A 16,465-nucleotide genomic window follows, 5' to 3' on the forward strand; every position below is an offset into this window, starting at 1 on the left:
ACGACCGGGTTCCTATCGTGTTGTTTTTATTGATTGTGTGATAACAGCATTTCACGCAAATTGCTTTCATGAACTGATCAGCCATGTTTAACAAGACCAAACTTAGACTAATAAGGCCCGTCAAATTCAACATCTACTTATTTTCGTACAAATTTCAAAATTTTTTTTTCCTTTCCTGATTAAACTCCACTAAATGCTTAGATTAAAATGTTATTGATACTTCCAACGTGTAAAGGCCTCATAGCCCCCTCCAAAACTGCCTTTCGACCCTTAGGCTTTATACAATTATTTTTACACCAGAAGCTGACACGTTAAGTTTACTTTTTAACGCTAGACACAGACGAATATGCTTAAATCTTTCGTAATTACTCAAAATATACAATTAAAATGTGTTAATTTTTTAATAAATATTTGTGTTTAAATAAATAATTTTAACGATTGAATGATAAATTATGATAAATTGCAATTGAAATTTACCCTTTAGAGTCTGTAAAGCAAAGTTTTGGCTTTTATCGAAAACTAAAATAGACATTTTTTATTGCATTCACTAAAATTGAAGTATGCCAGCAAAGCTTTAGGCGTGAATGAAAAAGTTAAAAATGACAAATTAATGTGTGGTTAAAAAAGAATCATATTTTTTTTTTTCCTCTCTCTCTCTCTCTCTCTGTCCTTTTTTTCTGTTCAGATAAAGAAATGACAATTTTAAAATAGACGTAAGTTTCCTTTTTTATATCCTAGACCCTATCTAATTTAATTCACAATAAATTATAAACGAATAGGCCTTCGAATTCATTAATCTTTCTACCAGGATATAAAAGTAGCTCGAAGCTTTAACCTTCAAAATCTGTAGTAACGCTTATATGTTGGTCTATAGACAACATGTATAAAACTAAATCCCTTTAGTTTTTATAAATAAATTAAGAAAAAATTAAATAAAAACAAGATAAAGGTTTGAATTTTACAGACGCGCTTATACATATGTAAATATAATATTTTAGACAGTTTACTTCTCATCATTTACAGGGGTAAATGTAGGTTTGCACGTTTTAATTCTGGCTCACTCTGATATAGCTTAGTTACGCTACTAATAATAACTATCTTCATTTAAACTAACAACATTGTTTCCACCTATTTTTGAAAATAACTTATTTAACCTTTACAACATAGTTTGCTCTAATCTTCTTCATTTTATTTATATATCTGCATAGTTAATGTTATTTTTTAACTTTACATTTGTCTTACAATCAGGAAAAAGTCCTTTTTTTTTTTGCTTTGATTTTTCTTTAATTTCCCAATACACTTCAGTATCTTAAGAGTTTATACTGTATTACTTAACCATTGACAAAACTTAAAAAGTAAATAAAATGTCTACTAGTGTACTTGAAATATCAACCATATTCACCTGAAACACTCTCACTTTTACTCCGTATAATTAGTAGGTGTATGCATTTCACTATTCACATCCTCATCAATTTTCTTAGGTCGATTAACCGCAAAATTGTTTAATCGCTGAAAATCTTATGACTCATCTCATTCTTCCTTATCGTTAGGCCTAATCAGCCGGATAGTAGTCCTATCTGTCCGTCAGGCGGTACAGGGGCTCCCGTTGCTGACGTCAAAGCGATAAACATTCGGGGGGAGAGAGGGAGAGATATTCATTACATTACCTAATGTTGGTAATAACATTGGAGTTGATGGAAATTAATTCGCTCGTTCCAACTTGCCAACCTTATCGTTCGTGAACGGTTGAAAACATCCCCGGGCTAAAAGAGCTTAAACATCAACACTAAATGATTATTGATTTCGGTGGAGCGGTGGGTGGTGCACCGAAGAAAGGTTTTGCTAATGGTAATGAGGTAACTCTGTTAATTCCTTCTCATGTACCTCATCAAGACGCTAGCCAGTATATTTAATGTAGAAGCTCCATTTTTTTTAAACACGGGGAGGAAAAAAATGTGATGTTGAGTATTTAGATGAAAATTTTTTGTTAAACGGATTGTTTTATGATCTCTTCCGATTATATTTTTATCCGCTGAACCATTTTATCCCTATTAAAGTTTTTATATTAGATTTATAAGCTTGCTATAAAAGTGGAAAAATAATCTAATAAAATGTAGTTTTTTTTTTATAGCTTATATTCTTGATTGTTATCCATTTCTTATTTTCAATCATAAATTACTTTCTATAGATGCAGGTCTATCCTTTGTAATGTCTATAACATGTAGATTAAGTGTTGAATATTTACAATTACTTTAGTTGCTTTATATATTCTCTAAATTAGCATAATAAAGCTAAAATAAAAATTAAAAAAAAAACCTATTAGAGAGAACTACAAATTACAGCGTGATTAATTAGAGACCAGAATATAAACTTTGAATAAGCAGAACGTAAGCTATACCCTTCTTTTCAAACTAAGTGTTTCTATAATCTTATATATAAACTGGATTATAGAATTATGTGAATAATAAATATAGATTAGTGTATATAAGTAATGTATCAAATAATATTCATGATATTTTATTATTATTGAACATTATTTAAAATAAACGTAACCTGTTAAAGCATTAACTGTATAGAATGGATTAGTGTTTTAGTCAGTATTGTTATTAGAACAGAAATTGGGGACCCGAATTAGAAATTGCAAACCTATATTCATCTTTGTACTATAGCGGATGTAGCCATTAACCTGTGGATGGAGAGAGCAAACTCTTAGATATTGTGTACAGTACACTTGTGAATAAGTGCATTTGTCACATGTTAATTTCTTTCTTGTACTTATTTATTTATTTATTTACAAAAAAGGTGGGCTCGGACACCTTTAGTCACTCCCTGCTTATGCTGTTGGTTTAAGTTATATAAACAAATATATATCTTTTATAAACTTCAAAAATAAACTTTTAATTAGCCTATATAATTTGAAAGGGAGGGAAGATATTGGGAAGTTTGGAGTTTTAATTGTACTATAATTCCAAATTACTATATAGCCTAATAGGGTTACTGTTTTTTATTCTTTTTAATTTATAAGACAATACAATAAACACAATTTAAGCAAGATAGCACATTTTAAAATTTCTGTTTATCCAATATTTAATTAAATAAAGTGCTTGTAATTCGTATAGTGTATGCATCACACTCTACAATTGAGCTGTCAGTTTTCAGTTAAATTTTAAACTAAGAGACAGGTCTTAATCATATTTTTTACCACAATTATCGGTTAAGTATAAAATTCTACACGGATATAAACCAGTTATGTATTTCTACTTCGAAAAAACTTATTTAAAATGAGTGGAATGTCTGCTATTAGGAAGTAATTTAATTCTTTTTGGGTCCACTATAAGCAATCATGTTAAAATCCCGGCTTAAGAATTGCCAAATTTTAACACCATTGCTTCAGGTTCAGGTATAAACTCGCGTGTACCCGACTTTAAATTAAAATAGGAAATAAAATAATTTTTCTTCTTTACATAATCAAATNGCCGGGCTGTGAACGGCTCACGTATTTGTAAAATCTAAGTGACTCGTACAACATGGAATTCATATAAAACGGAATTATCTACAGTGTTATAGGGGGGTCGACTGTATATATACAGGGTCGACTGTATATAATAAATATACTTTTACACAATCGTAATTTAAACTCGTAAAACAAGTTTAAAAAAACAGAGTTAATCTCATTATACGTTCGTGCGAAATGTAATTAATGATCATGTTGAAACATGGACGAAAATTATAATACAATAGTACATTTACTTATCTCAAATAGAAATAAAAAAAAATGTCTCCTTTCGTTACTTCAGATGAACTTACGTGAATTCAAACAGTATAAAAATTTTTAATGAGTTTATTTACACCGAGTTTCTTACTCGATAGCTTTTTAATTCACTTTTATCAAATTATCTTATCAGAAAAATAATGCTATTATATAAAAGTATCCTAACAAGAAAACAAATTGTTAAAGAGACTTCACTATTTTTTTATTTTTTCGTCGTAGGCATGACACTACCCACTCATAAATAATCATAGATGTTAATATACAGTAGTTTCCTGATATTATCTTCCTTTATTGAGGATGTTATAATTAGTCTATCGCTTCCAGTAGATAAAATATTTTTTAAGAATTCGTAATTTACATTTAGTGTAGGCCTATACATTTAATAATAAAAGACTAGGTTTAAAGATTTAATACTCCGTAATGAATAAACGGAGTTGCCCAAAACTCAGTTAACCGTTGTAAAGCTCTTTAATGCTCACAAACGTTAGAAGAATTGTTTAATACTCAAATTACAAGGCGTTTTAACAAATTCAATTTACGTTTTTTTTAGATTTTTTATTTGAAAGGCCATTTTAGGACCCTTTTTTTAAGCCCGAAATGGAGCGACCGGGTCTTGAAGAACGAGACTCAGATCACCAGAGGCTTTTCGATCGTCCGGATTCGAACCCGAGTCCCCCAGAGAGGTAGGTTTATGCTTTAAACCGCCTCTACTAATCCGGCCGGATTTACAAGCGTAACAAGAAAACACTAAACAATGCCTTGTTAACCGACTTTTGGACCTTTCTGTTCATTTAGCCGATAATTTATTATATATTATCACTTTTTTATATTACATTGAATGCATTAAATTTTAATAATTATAATTTATTAATGGTTGAATTACGGATTGAAGGCAGAGCTGGTAGATTTTATCTAAATTTATGAATTAAATCCTTCGTATAAATTTGATAGTTATTAATTATAGACAATTAATATTCTATTAATCTAACTATTAAATAATATAAGCGGTTAATTTTTTTTAAATAAAACATAAAAACATGAATTTTTTCTTATTATTGTCTGTGATTAATGTATTATTTTAATAAACCAAAAAATCTATGAGGCATTATCCTACGCGGGCCCTATTGCAAGAGGGCCACAAGGGCCATTTAGTCTAGTCCCCATATTTACAGGCGCTTTACAATCGTTACAAATTATTGCATTATGTTTCTTACAAGCTAAAAAAAAAAAAAACCTTGACTTCATGTGAGGCCTTGTGATTGTCATTAAGATCCTTAGAAGTTTTTATATAGTTTGACTTCGATATATCGGGCCCCATCCCTCGCCATCTTATGCCACATCGTGAGCCTGATTGAGCCCATAGTAGGCATTAAAAAACTTTGGCTAGATGCAGGGCATAAAGAGTTAAGGGAGAAAATTTGAAAAAGCTTTACAGTATACAACTTGATTGGCTTATGAAAATTTGACAGTAGAAAAACCACTTACTCTATGATAATAATAATAATAATTTGAAGTTTATTGATATGAATCTATTGAAAGAAGGATGGCGTGAACTAATTGAATAACGTCGTGTTATGCCTCAAGCTAGAATAAATTAACTTAAAAAAAAAATAGTTTATGGAATTTAAATTTTCTTTATTTATATTCATATTCATATTATTATTATTATTACTTTTAATATTTCGTAAATAAATTAGTTTAAAATCCTAAAACTTTTAAACTTTTTATGGGGAAAAAAAGCGGTCAGACATACACAATCATAACGCGCACTAATTTCATTTAACAAAAAAGCAATTAAGCCTTCACAGAAGGGCTTCTTAATTGTTTTTTATTATTAATTTTTTATTTAAATTAATAAAAAAGAGCCATAATTTATAAAAAATTAATTAAGCCCAAATATGTTATTAAATTATAAAAAAATAGCATGCCTTAGTGTGGATATAGGGCTCTAATATTAAATCTATAAGAGGCCCTGCTAATAATAATAAATTTAAAAGTGAGGCCCTACATATACTAGCTTGTTTCACTTTTTTCAAGCTATATACAACGTGTAAAGCGTACTTATTTAATCCTTTCCAGCAAGAGGATTACAAGAAAGCATGAAAAAAATTGATTTTATGCATTCTAGAACTGTAAAAAAATTACAAATAATGTTAAATTTGTGTTTTTTAAGAGTCAAATAAGGTTTAAAACTTGTTTTTTTAAAATACAGCCTCTCATAAGAAAAGAATAGTGATTTTTTTTTCCTGTATTTTAAATAATTTTACAAAGTTTTAAGCACAGTTTTAAAAGTTTTAAGAGATTTTATAAAATATTAGACCGACATTGATATTATTCTTGAAAAAAAGAAAAATTCAAAAGCACAATACAGTTGAATATACCTAATCTAAAAATAGAAAAGATTAAAGATTATTCTTCTCTATTGCAAAGAATTGCCGATGGAATTAAACTAAGGAGTGGAATTGCCGCTCAAGTGTGGAAACGATTCCAGAAATCGAAAGAGGCAAAAGTGAAGCGCCGCCAAAGCAGCCAGAAATCATTTAAAGTACTTCCCCTTCTTGGCAGCGACATAACATACAATACACAACGGATCCCTATCGCTCCGTGAAAAGGGAGAAAATTCAATCTCGAGTGAAAATACCTTTTTTTCAAATATAGCCAGCGAAATTGTTATTGACGCTTCTTTGATCATTAAACCTCGAAATTGGTCATCGCCTTTTTTTATTTTTTATTTTTTTTTAAAAATAAAAAAAAATTATTTTTTATCATTTTTTAACGCGAGGGGGCAGCATTTGTTTATTTTTTTTATTAATCTTGTTTACTTAAGCCTAATATGTTATTGTTTATTTTGTTTAAATAAATTAATTGATGCTGCTGATAAGTAAAAGTTTTATTTTATTAATTCAATATTTTATTAAAGATTTTATTGTAATAAATAATATTTAATATTTCCAGTTATTTTTAAAGAACAGACTCGTTCTTTAATGATGGAGTCCCTAAATTAGGCCTAAATTACTTCAAAGGAAGAATGTAAGCATCACAATTTATTTATATGCCTATTTATATTTAAACTAATTATTACATTACATAACTACACTATTCAATTTATTTATGGTATGTAATAAGGGCCTTCGAGATCTTGTATGGTGCTAGGGGCAAAAAAAGCCATCTAAGAGGCAAAAGAATAGGCCCTTTTACCTCTTAGAAGGCCTTTTTGCCATTGTTTGAACAAATAAAACACCTATAATGTTTCTTATTAGTAAAAAGCAGTTTTTAAGATTTTTTATGAGTAAAAATAACATTAATTTATAGGAGTAGGAACCACTATAAGCCTCTTAAGTTTTTTCCATACCCGGAAAAATCCCCATCTTCCCTTCTCGACGGCCCTTATATAATGTAGTCTATATTATTAAACAAAGATTAACACAAAGAAAAATAAACAACGAATATCAAACAAAATTACATTGACAATGTTTGTAGAGCTTAGTATAAACTATGATTATTCGTTCATGTGAATCATTATGCCTTATAAACTTATAATTGCTTTTACAAAATAATGCTTCAATTAAAAACAATATTAAAAATTCAAATGATTATCCTCAGCTAAAGAAATCTTTTGATTTTACTGATTTTTTTTTAAATTCTTGAAAAATTCTACATTGTAGTGCAAACTTCATGTGTTAGCTCTTATAAAACATTATTTTTTAATTATATATATATATATATATATAAATCTGAGCTAGGCAAACGTAGAGATTAACAAAGGTTTATGTTATCTTTGCTGCTCTTCATGACTCATAAGAGAATATAATCGAATATCTCAATTAAATCTCTGTATTTATATAGCATCCAAAATTACCTGTTAAAAACTTATAAGAAACCTAACTGATTCGTTGTATTTTTTACTTATTTGTATTTATTAGCAGATTTGTAATGTTTCAGAGCGGGGTTTTTTTTATTATTTTATTTTACTGTAATTTAACTTATATTAGATAATTAATACAATATTTTAAACAAAAAGCATTATTTTAAAATTTTATTTGAATTAAATGTGCATTCTCTTAGATAATAAAATATTTTAAATTAAAACTACTGTATTATTTTATATTATTCTATTCTAACTGTTAAACGATTAACTCGAACTTTTCTTCGATTAACTGGGAGAATAGCTATTTGACCGCATAGAATCATTGTTACTTCAATACTATTAAAATTCTCTTCAAATTCTTTACACTTAAGATCGTATTTTATAAGCTTCTGATTTCAGTACGTCTTTGTATTAAAGAATGATATTAAAATAATAAGGATAAAGAAGTAAGCTGAGCAATGTCATCAATACATAAGCATGTTTAGTAACTGATAAGAAAATGTCAAACATTAATTTAACATCGAGAATTTGTGCTTGAAAATCCATTAATTTTAAACTATTTAAAAACAATTACATCAGTAAAACATTAATTTAAAAGAATATATTATAGCTAATTAATTTTAATACAGGCTACAATAATTTAATAAAGATTCGTAATGTGGAAAAAAAAATAGAAGAAAGAAATTTATAATCTTAAATTAATTTCATCTTAGATTAATACATAAGAAATTCACAAATAAAATCTGATATAAAACTTATATTAAAAGTTGTCCAGATTATATTGATATAACTGCCCAAACATGAAGCAATGCATCACATATCTTAAGCCACTCTTTCACATCTCACTTCCTATTCGGCTTACTACAAACCCCTCTCTCACACAACTGGATCGTAATTCATTAAAAACAACAAAAGACGATTGCAATAACATCAACCTATTTAATAAATCACGTGGTCTCGTGACGTCACGCTGGCTACAATAATGTCAGTTTATGTTCTGGTTGCTGTCTAATTTTTGCCATAATGGCCGACCAGTGGGGGATATTCGTGCCTGAGCGTCACACGGTACCACCTACAGTGCAAGATATTATGTTTCCCGGCGACTGAGTGCGAATTAATGCGACTCTGAGGCAGTAATAAGTGCAGCTAGCCACAGAAAGATTAGGTTAGGGTATCTTAGCAGACGGTTACTTTGACACTATGGCTGTTCAGGTCAATTTGTTGTATTTAGAAAGAAGCTGGTGAGTCAACACCATTAGACCTATGGTGGTAGATAGGCTTGACGTATATTAAAATCTGCTGGATAGCTAAGTGATGCCACCTACGGTGATTGCCAATACCTGCTGGGTACCATATATGTGAGTCATAATTCCGTTAAAACCTGGTAAAGAAGGTGACCACAGCAAAGGAAATGCTGCATCGATTCGCTTATTCTTATTCAGACGGAGAATCGGTTATCGAGTTTGTAACAATTTCTGGATTGTTGATAACTTTTTCACAGTTTTCTTCCAATACTTTTTTTTTAACGTTTTTAAAATATTTAAAAATGTCAATACCTATAAATAAATTAACATCGTTTACGTAAAAATGTCTTGTCAAAAGTTTCGAACATTTGCTTCGCAGAAATTCCCTTCTCTGTAATCACTACTTTAGGCTGAAGCTCGGCTACATTCAATGACGACGAAAAATAAAACCTCGAATTAAATAGAAAACACTCAATTCTTAAGTCTCAGAAGCTTCCAATAAGGGAAAAAGTACTAATTAGCACCCATTTAAAATAACTTATATATCTTAGTACTGTACAAACTGTAACTACTATTTTTAAAATATAAATAATCTAGGAACTACAGAAAGTGTAACTTTCCTTGTATCATAATTTAAATTTTTACACTACTGTGTTTTATTCTTAATAATCTACAATTTTGTGTTTATTTCCTATTACTAGAGAAAGCTAAGATAGTTGAAATCAATAAAGAATTTCTTATATTCGATTTAAGAGATGGTGATCAGTAATCAATTCCCCGTTTCTTCTTGTTAGATGGACGATATAGAATTAAGGGATTTTTGGCCATATTAAGGGACGATTTTTCTTGGAGGATTCCGCTTGTCATGTGTAGACCGTATCCCAAAAGTGATCATTTCCTTTAATTTTGTCAAGATTAGAAATCGACTATTGTTATTTGTCTTCTCGGAATGACAGAAGTAAAAATTTCATATCAAATGATGTTTTAGTTTAATGCTGAATTAAACTTTTAAACTTTAAATTTTAATTATTTTCAGTACTGAATTACTCTATCGTATTACTCGTAAAACTGGTGTTTTTTACAAGACAATCTTAAGCTGATTTTAGATGCAACAATGTTGTTTCTATATCTCTTGAGATTTAATGTAGTTAACAAATATTTAAGTAATTATTAAATATTTAAATACATTTTGTGTGATAATATTTCATTAGATAACAGCTTCATATCTCCAGTTTAGTATAAAAATTTATAATTTGGTTAGAGAATTATATTTTATCCTTTTATAAGTATCGTTATGCAGGTAACATTCTGAAATATTATGTTAATGTGACAGAAATGATCGAAACAATTTATCTACATATTTCATTCAATAAAATGTTTAATTATAATAAATTTAAATGTTTGTTTTATGTAGTTTTGACTTTTTAATATCATATAAAAATATCAAAGTATAAATGAAAAATTACTTTTCAAATTCAATAAGTAAAGACTTTCATACAACGAAATTTCACGCAAAGAAAAAACACACAAGGTATTATTTTCCCGAACGGTAATTGTATTAAATTTGACACGTAAACCCATAAACACAATCTAAAACAGACATTGAAAGTCGAGTATTGTAAGTGTCCCTTCTTTTGTCACATACGAAGCATTGTAGAACTGTTGTCAATGAAGTCACTTTTTCCGCTCCAATAGTGCCGATGTGCGAAGTACACCCGTGACCGAAATGACAAAACCAACTAGTGTGTTTAAATAAATGAATAAGGAACTACAAGGACAGATGGTCATCGACAATAGCGAGACTTAGAGGACGACTGATGGCGTCTCCTTTCAATCTGCCGATAGCTAAAAGAGTATCCCCTCCCCCTTATGCGTGTCCAATAGTCTATTAGCCATTTAAAAGGTAACTGTCGGTTTGGCAAGTAATTTATCCCCTCTGTTGTCATACTTACCGATAGGAGACGACTTGAATGACATCATGCTTGGCCTGTGAACCGAAACCGAATTTGAACACCCGTATCTTATTGGTTGGTTCGGAATATCTTCTTGATGATAATTCTTATGTTATTTATTCTATTATTCTTCGTTTTAGATGTTAAAAATTATCATTTTTATATATTCAGAGGAACATTTTTTTTCAATGGATTTAATAATTTAACTTTGTTTTTATATATTTAAATTGTAATTCTTGGAAATTATGATTTACATTTAAAATATGTCTCCAGTTTAGTCCATTTTAGGAAAAATTGTTAGATGATTATCACAAAAATTCCTTCTTAATTTCTGAGTGAAGTTGCGTGTTTTGGTTGCCCCACCTAAGTGTCTGGAATTTGTTTCCAGTTAAGAAAACTAGTAGCTTAGCCGCAATAAAATATTTATTAATGAGGAAAAGAATTTTCTACGTTTGCTGATATCAACACTTGGAAGTTGTCAACTCAATTTTTATATTTAGGAAAAAAAAAGTGTAATTAGCTTTAATTACGAAGGGGATTTTGATGACATTGGAATGATGTATGACAATGTCAACGTTGTAAACACAAATGGCGTGTGTTGAGTTAACGACCGGGTTCCTATCGTGTTGTTTTTATTGATTGTGTGATAACAGCATTTCACGCAAATTGCTTTCATGAACTGATCAGCCATGTTTAACAAGACCAAACTTAGACTAATAAGGCCCGTCAAATTCAACATCTACTTATTTTCGTACAAATTTCAAAATTTTTTTTTCCTTTCCTGATTAAACTCCACTAAATGCTTAGATTAAAATGTTATTGATACTTCCAACGTGTAAAGGCCTCATAGCCCCCTCCAAAACTGCCTTTCGACCCTTAGGCTTTATACAATTATTTTTACACCAGAAGCTGACACGTTAAGTTTACTTTTTAACGCTAGACACAGACGAATATGCTTAAATCTTTCGTAATTACTCAAAATATACAATTAAAATGTGTTAATTTTTTAATAAATATTTGTGTTTAAATAAATAATTTTAACGATTGAATGATAAATTATGATAAATTGCAATTGAAATTTACCCTTTAGAGTCTGTAAAGCAAAGTTTTGGCTTTTATCGAAAACTAAAATAGACATTTTTTATTGCATTCACTAAAATTGAAGTATGCCAGCAAAGCTTTAGGCGTGAATGAAAAAGTTAAAAATGACAAATTAATGTGTGGTTAAAAAAGAATCATATTTTTTTTTTCCTCTCTCTCTCTCTCTCTCTGTCCTTTTTTTCTGTTCAGATAAAGAAATGACAATTTTAAAATAGACGTAAGTTTCCTTTTTTATATCCTAGACCCTATCTAATTTAATTCACAATAAATTATAAACGAATAGGCCTTCGAATTCATTAATCTTTCTACCAGGATATAAAAGTAGCTCGAAGCTTTAACCTTCAAAATCTGTAGTAACGCTTATATGTTGGTCTATAGACAACATGTATAAAACTAAATCCCTTTAGTTTTTATAAATAAATTAAGAAAAAATTAAATAAAAACAAGATAAAGGTTTGAATTTTACAGACGCGCTTATACATATGTAAATATAATATTTTAGACAGTTTACTTCTCATCATTTACAGGGGTAAATGTAGGTTTGCACGTTTTAATTCTGGCTCACTCTGATATAGCTTAGTTACGCTACTAATAATAACTATCTTCATTTAAACTAACAACATTGTTTCCACCTATTTTTGAAAATAACTTATTTAACCTTTACAACATAGTTTGCTCTAATCTTCTTCATTTTATTTATATATCTGCATAGTTAATGTTATTTTTTAACTTTACATTTGTCTTACAATCAGGAAAAAGTCCTTTTTTTTTTTGCTTTGATTTTTCTTTAATTTCCCAATACACTTCAGTATCTTAAGAGTTTATACTGTATTACTTAACCATTGACAAAACTTAAAAAGTAAATAAAATGTCTACTAGTGTACTTGAAATATCAACCATATTCACCTGAAACACTCTCACTTTTACTCCGTATAATTAGTAGGTGTATGCATTTCACTATTCACATCCTCATCAATTTTCTTAGGTCGATTAACCGCAAAATTGTTTAATCGCTGAAAATCTTATGACTCATCTCATTCTTCCTTATCGTTAGGCCTAATCAGCCGGATAGTAGTCCTATCTGTCCGTCAGGCGGTACAGGGGCTCCCGTTGCTGACGTCAAAGCGATAAACATTCGGGGGGAGAGAGGGAGAGATATTCATTACATTACCTAATGTTGGTAATAACATTGGAGTTGATGGAAATTAATTCGCTCGTTCCAACTTGCCAACCTTATCGTTCGTGAACGGTTGAAAACATCCCCGGGCTAAAAGAGCTTAAACATCAACACTAAATGATTATTGATTTCGGTGGAGCGGTGGGTGGTGCACCGAAGAAAGGTTTTGCTAATGGTAATGAGGTAACTCTGTTAATTCCTTCTCATGTACCTCATCAAGACGCTAGCCAGTATATTTAATGTAGAAGCTCCATTTTTTTTAAACACGGGGAGGAAAAAAATGTGATGTTGAGTATTTAGATGAAAATTTTTTGTTAAACGGATTGTTTTATGATCTCTTCCGATTATATTTTTATCCGCTGAACCATTTTATCCCTATTAAAGTTTTTATATTAGATTTATAAGCTTGCTATAAAAGTGGAAAAATAATCTAATAAAATGTAGTTTTTTTTTATAGCTTATATTCTTGATTGTTATCCATTTCTTATTTTCAATCATAAATTACTTTCTATAGATGCAGGTCTATCCTTTGTAATGTCTATAACATGTAGATTAAGTGTTGAATATTTACAATTACTTTAGTTGCTTTATATATTCTCTAAATTAGCATAATAAAGCTAAAATAAAAATTAAAAAAAAAACCTATTAGAGAGAACTACAAATTACAGCGTGATTAATTAGAGACCAGAATATAAACTTTGAATAAGCAGAACGTAAGCTATACCCTTCTTTTCAAACTAAGTGTTTCTATAATCTTATATATAAACTGGATTATAGAATTATGTGAATAATAAATATAGATTAGTGTATATAAGTAATGTATCAAATAATATTCATGATATTTTATTATTATTGAACATTATTTAAAATAAACGTAACCTGTTAAAGCATTAACTGTATAGAATGGATTAGTGTTTTAGTCAGTATTGTTATTAGAACAGAAATTGGGGACCCGAATTAGAAATTGCAAACCTATATTCATCTTTGTACTATAGCGGATGTAGCCATTAACCTGTGGATGGAGAGAGCAAACTCTTAGATATTGTGTACAGTACACTTGTGAATAAGTGCATTTGTCACATGTTAATTTCTTTCTTGTACTTATTTATTTATTTATTTACAAAAAAGGTGGGCTCGGACACCTTTAGTCACTCCCTGCTTATGCTGTTGGTTTAAGTTATATAAACAAATATATATCTTTTATAAACTTCAAAAATAAACTTTTAATTAGCCTATATAATTTGAAAGGGAGGGAAGATATTGGGAAGTTTGGAGTTTTAATTGTACTATAATTCCAAATTACTATATAGCCTAATAGGGTTACTGTTTTTTATTCTTTTTAATTTATAAGACAATACAATAAACACAATTTAAGCAAGATAGCACATTTTAAAATTTCTGTTTATCCAATATTTAATTAAATAAAGTGCTTGTAATTCGTATAGTGTATGCATCACACTCTACAATTGAGCTGTCAGTTTTCAGTTAAATTTTAAACTAAGAGACAGGTCTTAATCATATTTTTTACCACAATTATCGGTTAAGTATAAAATTCTACACGGATATAAACCAGTTATGTATTTCTACTTCGAAAAAACTTATTTAAAATGAGTGGAATGTCTGCTATTAGGAAGTAATTTAATTCTTTTTGGGTCCACTATAAGCAATCATGTTAAAATCCCGGCTTAAGAATTGCCAAATTTTAACACCATTGCTTCAGGTTCAGGTATAAACTCGCGTGTACCCGACTTTAAATTAAAATAGGAAATAAAATAATTTTTCTTCTTTACATAATCAAATTTTTAGTATAAATTATACTGTTTAGCTTATAATTTACAGTAAATAAATACAATAAACAATACATTAGCACGTTATAAGAGAGAACAAGCATTATAATTGTTTTCTAATTTTAAATTTTACAAACCACAAAATCTTTTCTTTTTTTTTTTTAAGTTTTACATTTACATAAATTTATACTACTGTTTAAAAATTCGAAAATAATATTTATAAATTAATTGACTCCGTATGACCTAGGATAATTTAAAAATTTTACAGTAACTTAGATATAACAGACTTACTTTTTTCAAATAGAAATAAAAAAAGAAAAAAATTACTTTTAAAACTTGAAATAATTTTTTAAAATTTTCGCATATCTTAAAATGTATTGGCCTATTTAACATTACCTGGTAATGACTCTCGCTATCTGAAATTATCATGTTAAATTTCTTTAGAATTTGTTAAATTAATAAAAAAAATTTTAACGTTACACTTTTAAACGATAACGGTATAGACGCCTAATTTAATAAAAATAAAGGTTATTTTCATCGAAAATAAATTTTAAACTTACCTCGCTCCATCTCATAAAATTCTAATGATGTAATCATAAGTCGTTTAAATCATGTTAAAATAAATGCCTTAAAAAAATCTTCTTCTTTTTTTTTTGTTCTTCTTCTTCTTCTTCTTCTTTAAACTTGCTAATTTAAATTCAAATCAATAATAATATCTATTGGCTATTTAATGCTGACATCATAAAACTTTAAATGACGTAGAGGAATTTGAAATTACCGTAATCTCTATTGGCGCATTTAAAGCTAAACGTCGTAAAACCCGGAATCCATCTTAACCTCCATTGGCTTATTTCGACAATGACGTCATAAAATTTTAATAACGTCGAATAGTTTGAATTTAACTTAATCTCTATTGGCTTATTTGAAACTGACGTCATAAAACTTAACTGACGTGAAGTCGTTGGAATTTAAATATCGTATAAATCTAGACAGTTCGGTTAAAGAAAATCCGAGTTAGCTAAAATATATATATAGACAGATATATTCAATATATATATATATATAAAGCTACTTTGGAAGAATGGTCGTTAAAGAAACAATTTTAGGAAGGAAAAAAGAGAGATAGGGAAAGGAGTTATCTACAGTTTCCACCAAACGGAAAATGTTATGGTAAACTGCATTATTGTACCCCGTTCAACGATATGTATGCATGAGTATACTTGAATAAAAGCGCTAGTAGCACGAACTCCTACGAAAAACACCTAATCCTCCTAAGTTTTCCCCCAGGAGGCAACTAGAGATTCGGTCGTTTCCTGCCAGTAACGTGAAAATGGCGACGAGATTTTGATCAAATCATGGAGATGAATTCTACTGCGATGGTTTATAAACGGAATTTATTGTGTTCGCTTGAGGTTTTTTCGGTCCATTCGAAGCAGTCACCAAGCTAAAGCTATCCGGGCGCTTAGTTGATAGGCATAAAAGAGCTTCAGCCGATCAATCAGTGAGACTTTGATGGCTCGGGTATTCTTTTGCTGATAGAATCCGGTGCCATTTTCTTTCTCTT

The 16,465-nt window shown here is 29.3% G+C and overlaps 1 protein-coding gene and 1 long non-coding RNA gene across 9 annotated transcripts in view; one reads left to right on the top strand and one right to left on the bottom strand.

Moving 5' to 3' along the window:
- The window catches only part of LOC111623621, a 37,345-nt gene extending 21,726 nt beyond the window's left edge, over positions 1–15,619 (bottom strand). For 3 of the 6 annotated variants that reach the window (XM_023366264.1, XM_023366272.1, XM_023366268.1), the window contains exon 1: positions 15,462–15,619. In XM_023366264.1, coding sequence (XP_023222032.1) covers positions 15,462–15,476 — 15 coding nt within the window. In that variant the 5' untranslated portion in view covers positions 15,477–15,619. Of the gene's footprint in view, positions 1–15,228; positions 15,273–15,297; positions 15,318–15,461 lie in introns of those variants that run through there. The other 3 variants (XM_023366266.1, XM_023366274.1, XM_023366269.1) reach the window with 2 other exon arrangements.
- Positions 6,597–16,465, top strand: part of LOC111623626 — a 45,140-nt gene continuing 35,271 nt past the window's right edge. For all 3 annotated transcript variants that reach the window (XR_002756458.1, XR_002756457.1, XR_002756456.1), the window contains exons 1-2: positions 6,597–6,653; positions 6,728–6,802. This is a non-coding gene — a long non-coding RNA (uncharacterized LOC111623626). The remainder of the gene's footprint in view (positions 6,654–6,727; positions 6,803–16,465) is intronic.

The sequence above is a fragment of the Centruroides sculpturatus genome, unplaced genomic scaffold (assembly GCF_000671375.1).
Source record: "Centruroides sculpturatus isolate CEXI.00-Female unplaced genomic scaffold, Cexi_2.0 scaffold425, whole genome shotgun sequence".
NCBI classification, from domain to species: domain Eukaryota; kingdom Metazoa; phylum Arthropoda; class Arachnida; order Scorpiones; family Buthidae; genus Centruroides; species Centruroides sculpturatus.